This window comes from Coturnix japonica, chromosome 2, assembly GCF_054131305.1.
Source record: "Coturnix japonica strain WE chromosome 2, WE-NBRP24, whole genome shotgun sequence".
Taxonomy (NCBI): domain Eukaryota; kingdom Metazoa; phylum Chordata; class Aves; order Galliformes; family Phasianidae; genus Coturnix; species Coturnix japonica.
The window spans coordinates 35,868,226-35,885,633 of NC_140664.1; the positions used below are offsets into that span (position 1 = coordinate 35,868,226).

Sequence of the window (17,408 nt, forward strand, 5' to 3'; positions counted from 1 at the left end):
TCTGTTGCATAAAACAATGTTCATTCTTTCCTCCCTGTGAGAAAGTACGATAGGAAAAACGTGAAAAAAAAATCAGTCTGTGAGTTGTAACACAGGCACACATTTGTCCTAAGTGTGTGGATTACTCCTGGACAGACCCGGTTGTCCCCGGGTAGGAAGTTCAAACATCATATGCTTTCATCAGTTAAATGTTCTATTCTCTATTTCTCTGATGTATCAGACACCACCTGATAATCCACAGGAACTTTAAAATCTAGATGAAATCTAGATTAATTCAGCTGTTCTTTTCAGAATAAAGAGTGATACTATTACAATTGCAATGGTATTGCAGCATTTAAAACCCTGTTTCCATCATAGTCAAAGCTGCTGGACATCTCCAGTTTTATAGATAAGAACTTTGTCCTACCTAGGCCTAACAATAAAAGTTTTAATCAAGTTGGTCACAGCCAAAGTTTAAGAATGAATGAAAGTAGGAAACTGAGGCTTTTCAGTTGGTCAGGGTACTGAAGAAAGTGGTATGTATTAATTAATTTGACTCTTCTTAGCAATAGTGGAAACCATTCTCCTAAGCACTATGAGGCTGTGGTGTGGCAAGTGAGGAGATGGGATTGACTGCTTGTGACAGAGGCCTACAGTGATGTCTGTGTCTAGGAGGAATACTTGAATCAGAATCTCTAGGTGCATACTTCATGTTCCATTTATTCTCAGGATATTTTGCTACATGTGACAGTGTCTGTAGTCAGATTCCTGCAGTTTACTCAGCACCATAACATGCTCTTATCAAATGGAATGTTACTTTTCTCTTTTTCCCACAAGGATGCCTTGTGTTTGTACTCTTTTCTATTTTACTCGTTGATCTGGAACAAGACTTTTATTTATTTATTTATTTATTTATTATCACTTCTTTTTATTGTATTTTACTGAAGCTGTATATCCCTTCCTACAGTTTGCATAAATCACTATGTAGTTAAATTAAGGCATAAAGAATATCTTAATTTTGCTTTCTTATGTATTTGCTTTTAAGAACTGCTTTTGTAGAGGCATTGTTTATTTTTAAGAGATACCGCTATCATGCTGATGAATACTTTCATCCTGGCATTGCAATTTTCCGTTCATTCATCTTTCAGGTATGTTTCTTCACTGGGATATTTTCTTCTTGTTTCTGTCTATTTTCATCTCTAGAAATTCTTCTGACAACTTACCAGTTCCTTTATGAATTTCCATTTGAAAGATCACTATCACATTTATCACCATACATTATATTTTTCCATGAGGTAAAAACATCTTGGCATTGTTGCAAGTATGCAAGAAGGAAAGGAGAGGTAATTCCTGAATCCTTCCCCTTTCTAAAGAACAGACAGAACATATATTGACTCAAAATGGATTTACCAGTACGAGTGTAAAACTGATCGGGATCATTGTACGATATATTAAGATACATTACCATTCCTGTTGATCATATCTTGAACAGTGTTTATTTACAAACAAGTTTCTATGAGTTTTTAATCTTTTGGACTGCTTGGCTGACTATTAATAAGTGACTGCTTGAAGTGCAGAACAATGTAAGATTCAGAAAGGTCTGTTATTCCAACATATGACAGACCTTTTACAGTGGATATTCTAAGCCTGGCTAAAAGTGCCAGGCTTTAAATACTCTAATTGAAGTGTGCTATGGAGTGTACTTTAGCATCTTCAGCGTTTAAATCTGACAAATACAGTTTAGGTAGCAGATGGAAGGATAGTTGTAACTAATGTCATCTTCCCTTGGATACACATGCATTTTCCTGAAACATTTACCTGCCTTGGAGAAGTTTTCCAGAAATGCTTTAGCATCCATTTACTATTTTTTTCTGCTTTTTGTTTATTTATTTATTATTTTTTCTTTTTATTATTATTTTCAATTTTTTTCAGAACTTGAAGAAAATGTGCATTTATTTATTTATTTGAAATGCATGGGTTTTCTTACAAAAAGTGAAGATCATGGTTCTTGATGAAGATTTCTTTTTCTTATATATATGAGTTAAAGGACAGTCGTTGAATCATAGAACTGTAGAATGGCTTGAGCTGAAAGGGACCTTTAAGATCCAATGAAGAGAGATGAATGAAAAAGAGCCCAAGATCTGATACTTGTCATTTTCTGTGTTTTTCTGGAGTACAGCCTGAAGTCAGACATTGTAGGGCACTCTGTGAAGTAAAGTAAGCAAAGGCTGCTGCCTGTTGGAGACATTATTTGTCTTGTTTTTTGTTTTTTTTTCTGCCAAGGTGATATCACCTCAGGATATGAGGATGTGGAGCTGTCAACAAGCTGTGTTGTGTGGATTTTGACTAATTCAGTGCTCTAAGCATGTGTCTTCTTGTTATTTATACAAAAGCAGGACATGAATTTTCCAGGTGTGATTGTGACTACATAGCGCTGGAGACAATGCAAACACAGGGTAAAAAATCAGCACCTGTGGTCACAGCTTTGCAATCTTAATGCACGGAACAAAGAAAAGTGGTAATCCTCAGCCAAGGAGATGCAGCTATGTCTCTATTGCAGGCTGAGCACATGCCCTAGCCTGGGACTCTGATTTATTTAGTCTTCTACCTCTCCACATGTCCAAATTATGGAAAAATTAGATACTCATCTCAGCAACCAGGTGCTGAACAACAAGTGCATTAGCTTTACAACAGTGGTTTAAATCAACTTGGGAAAGTTTATGACAAAATTGTGGGTACAGTGGAGATCTAGAGCAGCTGTTGCTTACTGCTTCGCTCAGAGCTTTCTTGCTCTCATACAGGCTTTTGATCTCAGCATGGAATAAAACTCCTGCACATCCACACAACTTCTACTTGAAGCCCCAAGTCTTTCTGTGAGCTATCATAATTCACAATAAGAAAATTAACAATCAGGATTGTTTATGGTTGAAACTGTAGCATAAAGTTAACCAGTCTCTGTGTGAAGCTGGAGAATCTCCTACATTTGTAACTTCCCTATGCTTTCATCATGTATTTTTATATTCTTTATATTTTAAGCAGAATATCTGTATGAGAACAATTAATAGCTGCCCATGTTCACTAGTCTCTGTGAAAGGAGTGTATTACGGGTAGCATTATGCCCAAGATTAGTAATCATCTGCAGACATACATGGAGGTCCTAATTTAAGTAAAAATGAAATCCTTGAGTTAAGATCATGTATGGTTATAAATGGGATTATAGTGATGAGACTAAGGTCAGTAGCACAAACACATTTTGTCTTAGATGAACTGTCTCTAGAGAGCAGTGTAAGTTTTATAAGTTTAAGCACAAGAAAGTTGCAGTCTAAAGAATCCCCGAGCTGATGAAAAAACAATCCAATTCCCTCCCCTATGGTATATATAGTGGCTGTATTTTAGCTTGTGTAAGATGATTTTGAGGCATGGATTGAATAAACTCTCTCTACTCAGTATTTCCTGCTTGTGTGGGTTTCTTTCATTTTCCTGTTTCTTTTGTATTTTTGCCCAGCGTCACTTCACACTGTTTTGATTTCAGCAACACATTGCCAATCCATCTTCTTTTATTACATGCTGCTGCTTTTCATTTGTGAAATTAATGTCAGAGGAATTTAACTTGCTCTGTGAGGATGTGAGCATGCATTGCAAGAATGGATATTAAGATGTCTCTTTTAATAGGTGATAGGTACACATAAAGTATAACTGGAGCAATTAAGAACAGGCTAAAAGCCAGAATAACCTAGTGTAGATGTTCTGTCTTGGTGATCTTTCATTGCCTGATAAAAGGATCCTGTATGGAGCTGTGATCCTGCTTCTGACTGTGGTGTGATCTGGTTGGGAATCAATGATAGCTATTCCATTCTTTCAGGATTGTCATCATTATTTTGATTTAAATTATAGGTCCTTTTAGACCTCAGCCTCATATTTAAGCACAGTTGGGAGAGCTTTCTTATGCTCAACATGGACAATTTGAGAAACCTTTTTCATGAGGAAAAAAAAAGGTAGAAAATAGCTATGGAATAAATAGTTTTTCTGGTCATAAGCAGTGCTGAGGCCCTCATATACTGCTGGAAGACCAAAAAATTATTGTACTTATGTCAGGCAATTGACAGTTCAGGCAGAGCTGCCCATGCCATTAGAGCAAGCAGACAAAAGTGTTCCATTGACCTGTGCTGCCAGTATTTTTTATACAAATGAACTTGGGTTGTCTTTGTGGAGTGCTAGGGGCTCACCAATTGCATTTCAGCAAGCAAATGTATAAGAGAAGAAAATGAACGCTTGAAGAAAGCTGAGGCATGAGCACATGTTGAAAGGATGATTGCCCTGAAGGCTGGCAGCTGCAGCAGGCAGAAAGTGTTGTCCAGCCCCTGCACCACACATGGCTGACCTAGTTTTCTCATTGGGATGGAGCAAACCCGAGCCAAGAGAAATTGCTTGTAGGAATCAGTCCCTGCAGCCTTCACTCTCAGCTACAGCTGCTGTGTGTGTCTGAAATGCTGAGCTCCTTTACTCAGAATCATATCATTTATCCTGTTTTCTGCCTGAGTACTAAAGGGTGGGGTTTTGACATTCTGTCACGTTTGATACAGAAGGACATCTTCTGTCCTGGTTGTATTATAGATTTTTTCCTAAAGGATTTTACAGGGCAAAAGGTGATTTCTGTTCTCAGAGCAAATTCTATAGATTTTGAAAGCGCCTGGCTTCTAAACATTGTTAGTCAGAGCCAGAAGTGGCCTGCTCTTAGCCCAGTCTTCACCAGGGTACAGCTGTTCCTCTTTATTGGTCTACTTGAGGCATCCCATTCAAAACTCATCCAGACTTTCACTATTGTCTTGTCTTATGCTTCATTCTGAGTACAATTTTAAGGTTCCTGATATTTCATGTCAGTAAAATTCTATGTTTAAGTTTAGGAAGGTTGATTCTTCATTTGAAATAAGGAAACAAAATAAATTTACGTCAGTTAAAACTGAGATTTTCTTGGAATGTTAAGTAAATAATGTGCCCTTATCTTGCTGCGTTGCAGTGGGGCTTGGACATTTAGCTTAAAACTCCAGCCTAAAACTACCCTCATGTGACCTCTGAGAAAATGCCTAAAATCAGTGGTAAGAATTTATTTTGGCAGATAATTAACATCTTCCTATATTATGAAGGAGAACTTTCATAAATGACAAGGAAATATTAATAAATATGATTAGCTTTAGGTCCTAAGGTTGAGACAATCAATTCATTACATTAGTGCTAAGAAAGGCATTTCTTTTGAATTTAATATAACGTGGTTATGAACTCAAACACTTGTCAATGCATGATACCATGTTTATATTATTTATGAACTTTCTTAATGTACAGATCAATATTCAATTTCTAAGGTGTACAGAAATAGTCAACAAAAAGTCTGATCATGCATGTAGTAGGATATAATATTCCACTGTGAATTAAATAAAAATCATAATATTGTTGAGACAACAAAACAAAACAAAAAGTAAGAAAAAGAAAGGAATGCAAAAGAACCTAGATTCATTTGATTAATTTGAGAAGTTATCACAGAATGTCAGGGAAGGAATCTCAAAAGATCGTCATTACTGTGGCTCTTTACAGAAGATTTCTTGTATATAATGATTTCAGTGTTTTTACTTTAATTTATACTCTATAGATATGTTTGTTTTCTTCTCTCCTCAGAAATTTTTCCAAGAGATTCCAGCCTAAAAGACAAATTCATTAAACATTTCACAGGTAAGAAAAGTTGTTCTTAACCATATATGAATATTCTAAGTAGCCATAGGAAGAATCACATATTAGCTTTCTTGAGGTTAGTGAACCAAGTTTAACCTTTGTAAAGTTATAATTCCATCATTTAGGACCAGAAAGTTTGAAGAACTCAGAATGAAGAGCATTTTGGTTTGAGTCTCTCTTTGAATAATCTAGCTTAAAATACTTCTTTAAAAACATAGTAAGCTAAAACATTAATGATTTGAAACCTATTGTTTCATTTTTATGGTCCTATTGCTACTTGCTGATTTGTGGCCTCACAAGAAGATTAATAGTTGTAGTTAGTGAATGTATGTACATATATCCTCTATATCCACATACAAACATTTAGTAGTATGATGTTAAAAATAGGTCATCACCTATCCACTGTCTCTAGCAAATAATATTTAAATGAAAGAACTCAGACATACTATTTTTATTATTTTAAATATATGTTTTTCTATAATAGTTGTCAGTTCTACCATATTTTTAAGACTTAATTTTAAATCTTCTAGTGGGACTGCATACATCTTTCAGATCATATCTATGTAGCTGTGTAATTTTTTACTATATCAGCAAAATGCTTTTTGTCTTCTACATCATGATATTTATGTGTGGATGCTTGTTTTAAATTAGCAAACAAATGCAGTAAAGAAAGATTAAATCAGTGTAAATGAATCAGAAAAAAACATTAGCTATGTTAAATAGGGAAGCTTAATAAGAATACAGTCAAATACTTGAATGTAAAGATGTGTAGTTGTATAACTTCACTTGTAACACTTATCTTTTGTACTTGATTTTGTAACTACTGGAAAAAATATTGTACTCTTTGAATGCAAACAAAACAACAACAACAAAAGCTGCCAATAGCAAAGTGCTTGTGCTGATTCTTTACTTTCTAGTTCCAAACATTCTGAAATTCAGAAAAATAGTCTGGATGTATGGCACTGCAAATCTGCTGGTGATTTTGAATATTATTGGGATTAGTGAGACTAAAACCTGGTGAAAGAAAGAGATGGCAGTAGGTGCATGATAAAGAGAATTGGACATTTTGGACAGTCCATGACATGAAAGGGAAGAATTTCCTTTGCATGGAAGAGGAGTCCTAAGACCTTCAGGATAAGCACAACAGTAAGAATCATTCTGCCAGCTGCTCAATGCAGACTGATAGCATTTACAGGAATGTTGCTACATGCAGCTGCTTCTTCACTGTTACAGTAAAAAAGAATAATTATGAACCTTGTCATTTTCAATTCCTATGAAAAAGAAATGAAAAGAAGATAAAGATTTGAACTTTTGCTATTCTATGTAGCACAGGAGTACTGGAAGATTCTATTCTGAAGAGGGAAGACAAGAAAATTTTGCTTGAATTAATAATTAATGTTCCCTTTTCATTTTTAACATTGGAAACTTTTCAGCCACCATAACAATCTCAACATAAGAATCTGAGTAGACTAAATGATGACTACAGAATAAGTTCCTTTGCTCAAGAACAACCACAAAACAATAGCCATGAGTTTTATAGAAGGTATTTTGAGAATACTAAAACACAGAAGTGAAAAAGAGCAAAAACCACTTGCAGGCCTGTTTCTGGAACCATTTATTAAATAAATAGTATTTTTCTGCATGGGTAGCTGTCATCAAAATTGCTGAAATTATTTGACTAAGAATAGCTGTAATGAATAAGGGAAGCAGGTTCATTCCAAGATTTTTGGAAGTTTATTTCTTTGTTGGCTCAGGATTGCTGCCTACATCTTTCTTATTATTATTTTTATTAGGATCTTCAGTGATGGGGCATTCTGTCTGATTTGTCTTTTCTACAGCTTCATTAGATCCTCTAATCCTTAGTCTTTTTTCTTTTACAGTCTATTTTTCTTGATTCTGTTCAAATCGTAATCCTTTTTCTACCTACGTTAATTAAGTAAACTATTTCAAGCGAGTCCTTACTAGTGCAAGACTTAGGACATTCTGAACTAATGAAGTTGTGAAAAAAAGGAGAGAAAAATCAACAGTAACTTTACAGTCCATTGTCTTTACAGTTTCAAGGTTAAGAGAATTATTCTACACTTTTAGTTTGCCAAGAATAGTAGACATTTTAAAGCCAAAGAAGAACTGTATTTAGCAATCCTTGACTGTAGGAAAAATCATAAATAATATAATGAGTCATAAAGCTATCTATCAATTTGGCTTGAAAACCCTGTTGACACAGATTGCTCTATAAGGCAGAAATAAAATTAACAGAATGTATTTTGTGGTAAGGAAGAAAGATGAAAAACCATGTATTACCTGCAAGGACGTGGAATTCATTTAGTGACAAAAGCTGTTGTTATCTTCATGCATCTTTGAAAATTTCAAATTGCATACTTTCTCTGCAGGCTAATTACTCACTCAGATAAAAAAATAGCAACGATCTTCCAGTTCAGAGTTGCAGAGACTACTTCGTCAGTTTATTCAAAAGCATACTTGTGGCTGAAAAAACACAGAATCACAGAATTACAGGGGTTAGAAGAGATGTCTAGAAATCACTGAGTCTAACTCTTCTGCAAAAGCAGGTTCTCTATAATAGGTCATGAAAGTAGGCATCCAGATGGGTCTTGAATATCACCAAAGAAGGAGACTCCACAACCTCTCTTAGCAGCCTGTTGCAGTGCTCCATCACTCTGACTGTAAAGAATTACTTCTGCTTATTTGTGTGCAACTTCTATGTTCCAGCTTTAGAACATTGCTCCTTGTAATACTACACACCTCTGAAAAGAGTCTGGCCTCATCCAATTGCCTCCTGCCCTTTAGAAAATTATAAACGTTGATCAGATCCTCCCTCAGTCTTCTCTTCTCCAGGCTGAACAGACCCATATCTCTCAGCCATTCCTCACAGAGAGAAGCACTTTGTCATCTTTATCACCCACCGCTGGACTACTACGAGTTGATCCCTGTATTTTGAACTGGGGAGCCCAAAACTGGACACACACTTCAGGTGTGGCTTCATCAGGGCAATGTGGAGAGGGGAAGGATCAGCTCCCTCGACCTGCTGGCCGAGCTCTTTTTAGTTCATCTGAGGATCCCATTGGCCTTCATTGTCATGAAAGCATATTGCTGGCTTATGGCCAACCTGTTGTCCACTATGATCCCTAGATCCTTCTCTGTAGAGATTTTCCCCTTCAGGTCATCCGCTAACCTGTACTGGTGCATGCGGTCATTTTTTCCCCAGGTACAGGACTCTTGCAGTACTTGCTTCTGTCAAACCTCATCAGGCTTCTCTCTGACCAGCTCTTCAATCTGTTCAGGTCCCATTGAATGACTGCACAGCCTTCAGGTATGTCTGCTACTCCTCCCAGCTTTGTATCATCAGCAAACTTGATGGGGGTAGATTCAATCCCTTCATCCAGGTCACTGATGAAGATGCTGAACAAGATTGGACTCAGCCCTGACCCCTGCGAACACTGATAGTTACAGGCCTCCAACTAGGCTCTATACCACTAATGACAGCTGAGTTCTGCCAGTGTGCACGATCTCAACACACCTCACCATCCACTCATCTATCCCACACTTTCTAAGCTTCATTGCGAGGATGCTGTGGAAGACTGTAGGACGAATGAGTGCAATGACAGAGCCTTTATTTGAGAAATGGGTACTATAGTAAAATATATCAGAAGGAATTAACTATCCAAATCTGTTTTAAAACAGCTGTATCTGCTTCCACATATTATGTGATTTAAATGTTATGTTTTTGTTCTCTTTTTCATCTTGGATGCTATTGCTATTACATTCCTGGGGCTATAAGTAGTTATGGAAGGCCTTTGGTGACTTAACCTATCAGCTATAGTTTGAAGACCAGTAGCTTTACATTATTATTAAATGTTAATATGAATAGTTAACATGATATATCCGAAGAAAAGAGCAGCAGTTGGAAGAGCAGACAGCATGCTACACCCCGAGCACACAGGGATTTGCCTCATCCAAATGTTAAAACATATGCTGCCCTCTACAGGTCTGTGCCCCTTTCTGCTAGAACTACTTCAACAAGTAATTATGTTCCTATGTAGTATTTGGCCATAATTTTTCCTTAGCGTTCATGTTGTATTCATACAGAGCTTTATAAATGATTGATGTGCAAATTAGAAGCATTAGCAGGTCAAGCTACTTAACTTTTGCTGGGCTTAGAATTTCATATTTGCTTAAAGTATTGCTTTTACATATCATTAGGAATAATACCTGCATGGCTTCTGTGTTTATTTGTTTTTTTTTTCTTCTTCTACATTATAATATGGACTACTGAACTAACTATGTACTGCTGTAGTTGCACTGTTCTATTTTTCACCACATAGTAAATGCTACCATTAATTTGAAATTAATGGAATTTCAAGGCTAACATGGTCTATCACTTCCAGGTTTTTCTTTTATCTGGATCATGAGTATAGTACTATGAATCATAGGATAGCTTGGGTTAGAAGGGACCTCCAAGGTCATCTGTTTCTTACCCCTTGCCATGGGCAGGGTTTCCAACCCTGTCAGGTACTGCATAAGGCCTCCAGCACCTCACCATTCTCTTGGTGAAAAAATTCCCTCTGGCATCTAACATAAATCTGCCCTATTTAAATTTAAAACCCTTATTCCTCCCATCCCCCCATTCTATCATTCTGATACCATGTTGAAAAGTCTGTTTCCTTCTTGTTTATAAAAATCACAGAATTATAGAATTGTAGGGGTTGAAATGGACTTCTGTTATGTCCAAGTCCCTGTTAAATCAAGTTTCCTGTAGCAGATCACACTGGTGGGAATTCAGACAGGTTGTGTATATATTCAGAAAGGGAGAATCCACAACCTCTCCTTAAGCAGTTTGTTCCAGTGCTCTGTCACTCTGACAATAAAGAAGTTCGTTGCATTAGCATGGAACATCCTGTGTTCCAGTTTCTGCTTATTGCCCCTTGTTCTGTTGCTGTGCCTGCCACTAGAAAGAGTCTACCTGCAGTGACTTGACTCCTGCACTTTAGATATTTATAAACAGTTATAAGATCAACATTTATAAGCTCCCCTTATGTATTGGATGGATGCGGTGTGGTTCCTTGGAGCCTTCTCTATCCAGGTTGAAAAAGCCCAGCTCCCTCAACCTTTCTTCATGGGAGAGATGTTTCATCCCCCTCACCGTCTTCATGGCCTTCCTCTGAAACCTTTCCAAAATCTTCACATCTTTCTTGTGGTGGGGGCCCTAGACCTGGGTGCAGTACACCAGATGGGGCCTTATAAGGGCAGAGTAGAGGGGGACAATCACCTCTCTTGTTCTGCTGGCCACTTCTCTTTTAATGCAGCCTTGGATACTGTTGGTCTTTTGGGCTGCTGCAAGTACTCAGTACTGTCTCACATTGAGTTTTTCATCTAGCAGCATCCCTAAGTCCTTCTTGATAGGGCTGCTCACAGGGGGTTCTCACAGTCTGTATACATATCTGGGATTTCTCTGACCAAAGTGCAACACCTTGCTGAATTTCATTAGGTTCACAGAGGCCTACTTTTTGAATTTGTTCAGATCTTTTTGGATGGTATCCATTCGTCCTGTCTTATCAACCACACTACTCAGCTTGTATAGTAGCATAGTAATAGTATCACTTTCTGTTGTTTCAGTTGCAGATATTGTTATAGTTGTGTTTCATGTTAATTATTTAATGCATAGCAAAATATGAAGGGTAATTTTATCCAAACACATTGAAATTAATTCTACGTGTTGGCAGTATTGTTTGAAATGGTAAAGTAGTGCCACTGAAAGCTTGTAGTTAACTCCTGCTTACCCTCTAACAGGGCCAGTCACATTTTCATCAGAGTGCAGCAAGCACTTTCATCGACTGTATCACAATACAAGGGACTGCTCAACACCAGCTTGTAAGTAGCAACTAAAGTACTTTAGAATTCTAACAATGATATTTGTTTTAAAGCAACCTGCTTTCTGCTTTTTCTGCTCAGTTTTTGATGTACTGATCCTTCTGTAGCAGTTAAATATTGCTAAAGTATTTAACAAGGTCTTCTAATGCACAGAGATTTTTCTATGTTATCTATATGTGTATTTATATATAATGCAGTTGCAGTCAGCTACATATAACAGAGTTCCTTCTAAATTGTGAATGAGACTAATGTAAATGAAATGAAAATTCTGGGGGAAAATAATCAGGCATGCCACTGAAGAGATGGGTTATAAAGCCATGTTCTCCTTTCTACTCCCATTAGATCTACCTACTTACTTGTGCAATAAGATGAAATATGAACAATTTCCTACCTTATTTTTGCATATGTGCCAGTTAGGGATGACAGTTTTCTAAAAAGTTATGCATATAGCCTTGTAAGTAGACATTATGATAAGCCAGACACCTATCTGTCACGTGATACATAACAAAAATGTCACGTATTTTGCATATCATCTATCTTGAATATACATATCCACTGCACATAGATATTGTTTGGACTGTCTACATTTCTATTTCTGTGCTACATTCTTTCCTATTAAGAAACACAGTTGTGCTATTTCTGTTCTAATTAAACATCTTTTCTCTAAAGTTAAAATTGAATTTGCAGTCAGGACTGTGTGAAGAACTGATTTTTAAACTTAACTATCAACACAAAAATTGAATTGAATTGAAAAAAATGTCATTAAAACCAAATCAAGTTTTATTTCTCCTTTTCTTCAGCCAGACCTGAACCAGACAATGAGTTTCATTCAGCCTGAAATGTTCTGTTGATCTAGAAGCAGAGTTCAGTTCTCAGAACTGTCTCCACCTTATCTGGCACCAAGATTTAGAATAGTTATTGAGGTTGATCATAGCCAGGATCTTTTTGTGTCTCTTTAGAGGGAGTTGTTATTTTCTTTCTGGGAAAACCCTATCTGCCACAGAATGTCTAAGGATGACTAACGTCCTCTCCTGCTGATATGGTTATATGCTATTTTTTTTTTTACAAATATTCCCTGAAGCACAGATCCCAGGTTGGCACTTGGTCTCTTGCTGTTTGGCACATTTTCTGTTAAGTTTTCTGACAAGAAACTTACAAAACAAGAGAAGAAAAATGCACTTTCTATTTACCAAATAGTTAAGATTTCCATCAGGCAGTGGCTCAGAGACCACTTTGTACAACTGGTCCTTTGAATGAAGGGCACCACAGCAGGAGAACAAGTGTCTCTAGTCTTATGATTAGAAGGTTTAGAATGATTAGAAGACATGGAAAATATGGATTCCTATCAAAGTCAATAGTAAGTGGAACAATAGAAAAGCTTGAGAGTCTGGTGACAGAATACCTCATAGTCTGCTTATTAGAGTAGCCTCCCAAGTAATGAGTTAAGTTCCTTCGGGTAAAGCTGGGAATTCAACTTTGTCTTATACGTCTTAAGAGTAGAAATTGAACTGCTGCCGTTACTCACGTTTCCTCTAGAGCCCAAGATAGAATGAAGTATAATTTTGCATCTTGCAGTCATAATGTAATGGATTTCTATCAGAGAATTGCATTATTGTGTTGAAAGCCTGAAAATCTATTACAAGTCCTACCTTTAATTTTACAGTGTTTGAGAGCATCTGGCAGTTGAGGTCCATTATTGATGGTATTTTTTGTTTTTTAGATTATAAAAGGTGTGCAAGGTTGCTAACAAGATTAGCAATGAGCCCTTTGTGTACACAGTCCTAGGATGTTTGCTATGTAAGTATCATTTTTTCTTTTTCACTATTCTTTTAAAATAATTTAATAGTCTAATGATTTATTTCACATTTGTACCTTGTCCTTGCATGTACACATAGAAACATGATATAAATAGTGCATGGAACTCTGGCACTGCTATTAAGACTGACTAGATAGTAATGGAAATATATGGAAGCACTGGTGTCTCTGATACAAGCCCCATTATAATGCCCTACCAGTCCCTGGTGGCACTGTAGACTGTAATTATGTTCTGGGTCACATCTTGCTGTCAAAACTTTGAGAAGACTAGTTGGTGAACTTAAAAAATGCATGAAGATGTGATCAGTGCATTTCTAGCCTTTAAATAAGAAGTCTCTATTGTTAATGCATGGAAAAAGAAGGTCTTGGTCTCAGGACTGCAATATTAATAGATGTCCTATCACTTCATTCATTGTCAGGACCTCTTTTCATTCTCAAATTATGTTCTAAGAATTCATCTAAGGTTAATAACATAAATAGTGGTGGTAGTAAACTGAACATAAAGATGTAGTAATTTTGAAGTCTTTAATTAACAAGCTGTGAAAGGTACCAGCTCATAAGTAACATGTTAAATACATTAATTAAACAGCAGTATCACTGATGAAAGAAGTATCTTCAAGTGAACTGTTCTCTAGTATGTTGAATATTAATGAGATGTTTGCACATTTCATATTAATTTGAAAAACAGCACTGATTTTTATGGGCCAAGAAATATATACAAAATCAATGGAAAAGTGATGTATTTAAATTTTTTTGTTTCATCTCACAACCTCCTTCTGTCAAATACTGCCTGGAGTTTGGTGGAGCTGTGTATGTCACTTCTTCCTGAATCAAGACTTCAATTCATACTAATCAAGAATAAGAATGAAAGAGTAGGATATGAGTCAGTGTTAGTTAATTTGATTTCCAAGTGGAGGTAGGATTCATTTTGGTGGTTGTGCAAAAATGCTTAGAAGAATATGGGAATAATTCAGTGCTGAGAAAAAATGACGTATTTTCTTTTTCCTTTTCATTTATTTTCTCAGCTATTTTTTTTTTTTTTTTCCGGTCTGTTTGGCCTCTTGCTTTCTGGGTCTTGCACATGGTTTTGAATATATCAGGGCACCAAACCTGAGACTGGCTATGGATGTTATTACTTTGTCAGGACATTTGCCAGTAATTCTTTCTGAGCGTCCTTTATTTTTTTATTTTTTATTTTTATTTTTATTTATTTATTTATATATATATTTGCATCCCTGCAAAACAGTATGCTTGTTAGTTTTCTTATTCAAACCTCTACATTCAAAAGCATCCTGGAAATCCCTCATTTTATGAGCTTTCATCTATATTATCTGTTTTTCATTCACCTGGCTTCATGGCTTGTCCTTTCAGAAACATTTCTGAGTGTTCTAGTACATTTTTCCCTTTTCTTTCAATCTGGTGATTCAAAGGTCTGCTTCCATACTCATAGCACATAAGCCACTATCACATTCCATTTCCAGCTTTAAAATATGAAAAGACCGTAAGTTGTTCCTGAGTTGCAAAACCAGCTGTTCTAATTTGCCTGCCAAACATATACTATAAGATGACATGTAGGAAAGGGATGTTAAGCCATGTTAGCTTACTCATGGAGGGTAAGCCATGTTAGCAGCTCATGTACACCGTGTTCATATAAAATTGTCTCTAGGCTGACTTTTTCTTTACTCTGTTAAAAATAGAGAGAGCATTACAGGAAAAAGCAGATACATGATCTGACTGTTTTTCTGCTTCCTCTGTGCTCCCTTCTGCTGTTCCTCCACTGCGTAGATGGAGTGGATAGTTTCCATGAAAGCAGGTATCAATGTACATTTTCATGTGAAAGATGAAGGGCAGCAGAAGCTTTTCTTCCTTCCTTTTGGCTAAACTAACATAAGCATGGGAATTGCTTATGTTATTCCCTTAGTAACACTGGATTTGTAGCATGATTTGGTGATTCCATCTACTCTAGCTTTTGGCACAGAGGATCTGTTTTCCTCTCCACCCTCACTGTAGTTTACCGTGGATTGGGTCCTAGCTAATGTTTTACATGAGGGAATTTACCTTTGCTTTAAAACCTAGTGAGAGTCCTGAGGTGCTCAGTTGACTGCAAGAAAGAAGGTCAACTGTTCTGTCAGATATCTTTAAACATTTTGTCTTAGAGTACTAAAAGAGGCTACCTTTTCCTCAAAACGAGAACTGCAATGCTATAACATGGGTAGTTTCTTCTTTGCCCTGCAAGTATCTGAGCAGGAAAGGAGATGTGGTCTTTATGTGTTGGAAATGAAACTTTGTCTTGGAAAGTTGTTTTTCACGTTGAGGTGGTATCATGCTGCAGCAGGAGCCAGGGGGTACAGCTTTGGACTTGCTTCAGCACCTTGGAGAAGGCCAGGGAGGGTGGCCTCCACACTGCTGGGTGGAGTGGACTGCTGTTAGGGCTTTGAGAGTTTCTTTTTACATCAGATGCTTGTAAATGGCAGTGAAGCATTTGATTGAACTCAGTATCTACGAAAGCACATAACTATTTTCATGGGTGATTTTTCTCTGAGATGAGCAGATGAAGCACTGTGTTAAACATCTTTGCATCAACACTGAGCATTTATCATGGCCAAATTCATCAATGTTTGCAGAAAAGCAAGACCCACTGGTGGTCTGGAGTGAAGACTTAGGCAATCTGAAGATAACTGAAAACTGCAAAAATCAGAAGTACACTAAGCAGTCTTCTGTGTTTTGAAACTAGTTTTAAAATGGCACATCATTTTATCTTTCAGACTTCCTACTAAGGAGAGAATTCTGATTTGCCAAGAAAGTGCCTTGAAATCTTCCAGGACAGAGAAGACATCTTTTACCTTCTTGATTTATGTCATTTTGTTACTAGATGCATTTTATTTTCATATATTTGTTGGACATTCCATATTTGTGTAAAACATTATTTTATTTTAATTTGTAAATTTGTTGCCTATAGTTCAGACAAGCCACTTATTTAAATACATTGTATATAAAGAATACTAATAATATACTGATTAAATGTTATAATCATATGCAGGGAGTTGGGAAAATTTTGCTGTTTCTCTTGTTCCGTTGTATTTACATCATTTTGCTCAGGCTCTTACTTTCATTATTTGCACTAACTTGAAATGCAGAAGTCTATGTAACTGAAATCTGAATAAGTTGTGGGGAAGTTTTACTTGCCATGGAAGATATTTTATATTATGAAGCTTTGTTAATATATATATTATTGCGCATCAGAAAAAAAAAATGCTCAGAAATGCACCTTGCTTTCAGGAACAACTGTATGACTATTCTGGATTATCATCAGTTACATTTGTACTGGCACTTATGGAAAGAGTTGCAAATAATGTAAATATAAAGACTGGAAAACTGCAATGCAGTTTTGATGGAATAAAGAACATAAAAATAAACTGTTTTCCCTGGGGTTATTTACATTTATTAAGAGGTCAATTATTTAATATGTAAACTTAACTAGCCTTGAAAAGCGGAAATAATTTTCCACTGATAACTGCAAACTATTGTTTTTAGGTTTTTTTTACAGAATTTATTTTTAAGAGGTAAATTCTGTTCAATGGGACCCCAATAAAAATGTGTCGTTCATCTACTGTGGACAACAGAAACCTTTTGGCGAGTGAAGAGAGCTTATGAAAGAGCCCCATAGATTAAAAATAATGTCAAATTGTATGAAACTGTAGAATAGAATGAAAACTTTTTGCTTGCAACAGATCAAGCTTTCCTATTTGTGAGGAATCCAGATCACGGGTGCTGAATCTTACTTAAATTGTGATGGTAGCATTTAATATTCATTTATCTCAGCTTTCCTTTTTTTGCAAACTTCACAAAGATTTTTTATTGCTATACAGTGAACTTAGTATGAAGTGAGAAGTGAGGCATTTATGGTTAGGTGTAGAGTAATTGACAATGCATGTTGATCACTGTGCTGAGGTCACAGTTCTGCTTGTTAATTGACTGTTAAGAAATTTCCACTCGGAATCAAT

The 17,408-nt window shown here is 36.3% G+C and overlaps 1 protein-coding gene across 2 annotated transcripts in view; it reads left to right on the forward strand.

Annotated features, from left to right (window-relative positions):
* ALKAL1 (ALK and LTK ligand 1) overlaps positions 1-16,820 on the forward strand; it is a 35,056-nt gene extending 18,236 nt beyond the window's left edge. For both annotated transcript variants that reach the window (XM_085537381.1, XM_015855580.2), the window contains 4 exons: positions 5,650-5,703; positions 11,509-11,589; positions 13,310-13,386; positions 16,170-16,820. In XM_085537381.1, the coding sequence (XP_085393507.1) occupies positions 5,650-5,703; positions 11,509-11,589; positions 13,310-13,374 (200 nt within the window). In that variant the 3' untranslated portion in view covers positions 13,375-13,386; positions 16,170-16,820. The remainder of the gene's footprint in view (positions 1-5,649; positions 5,704-11,508; positions 11,590-13,309; positions 13,387-16,169) is intronic.
* The last annotated feature ends 588 nt before the right edge of the window (positions 16,821-17,408 follow it).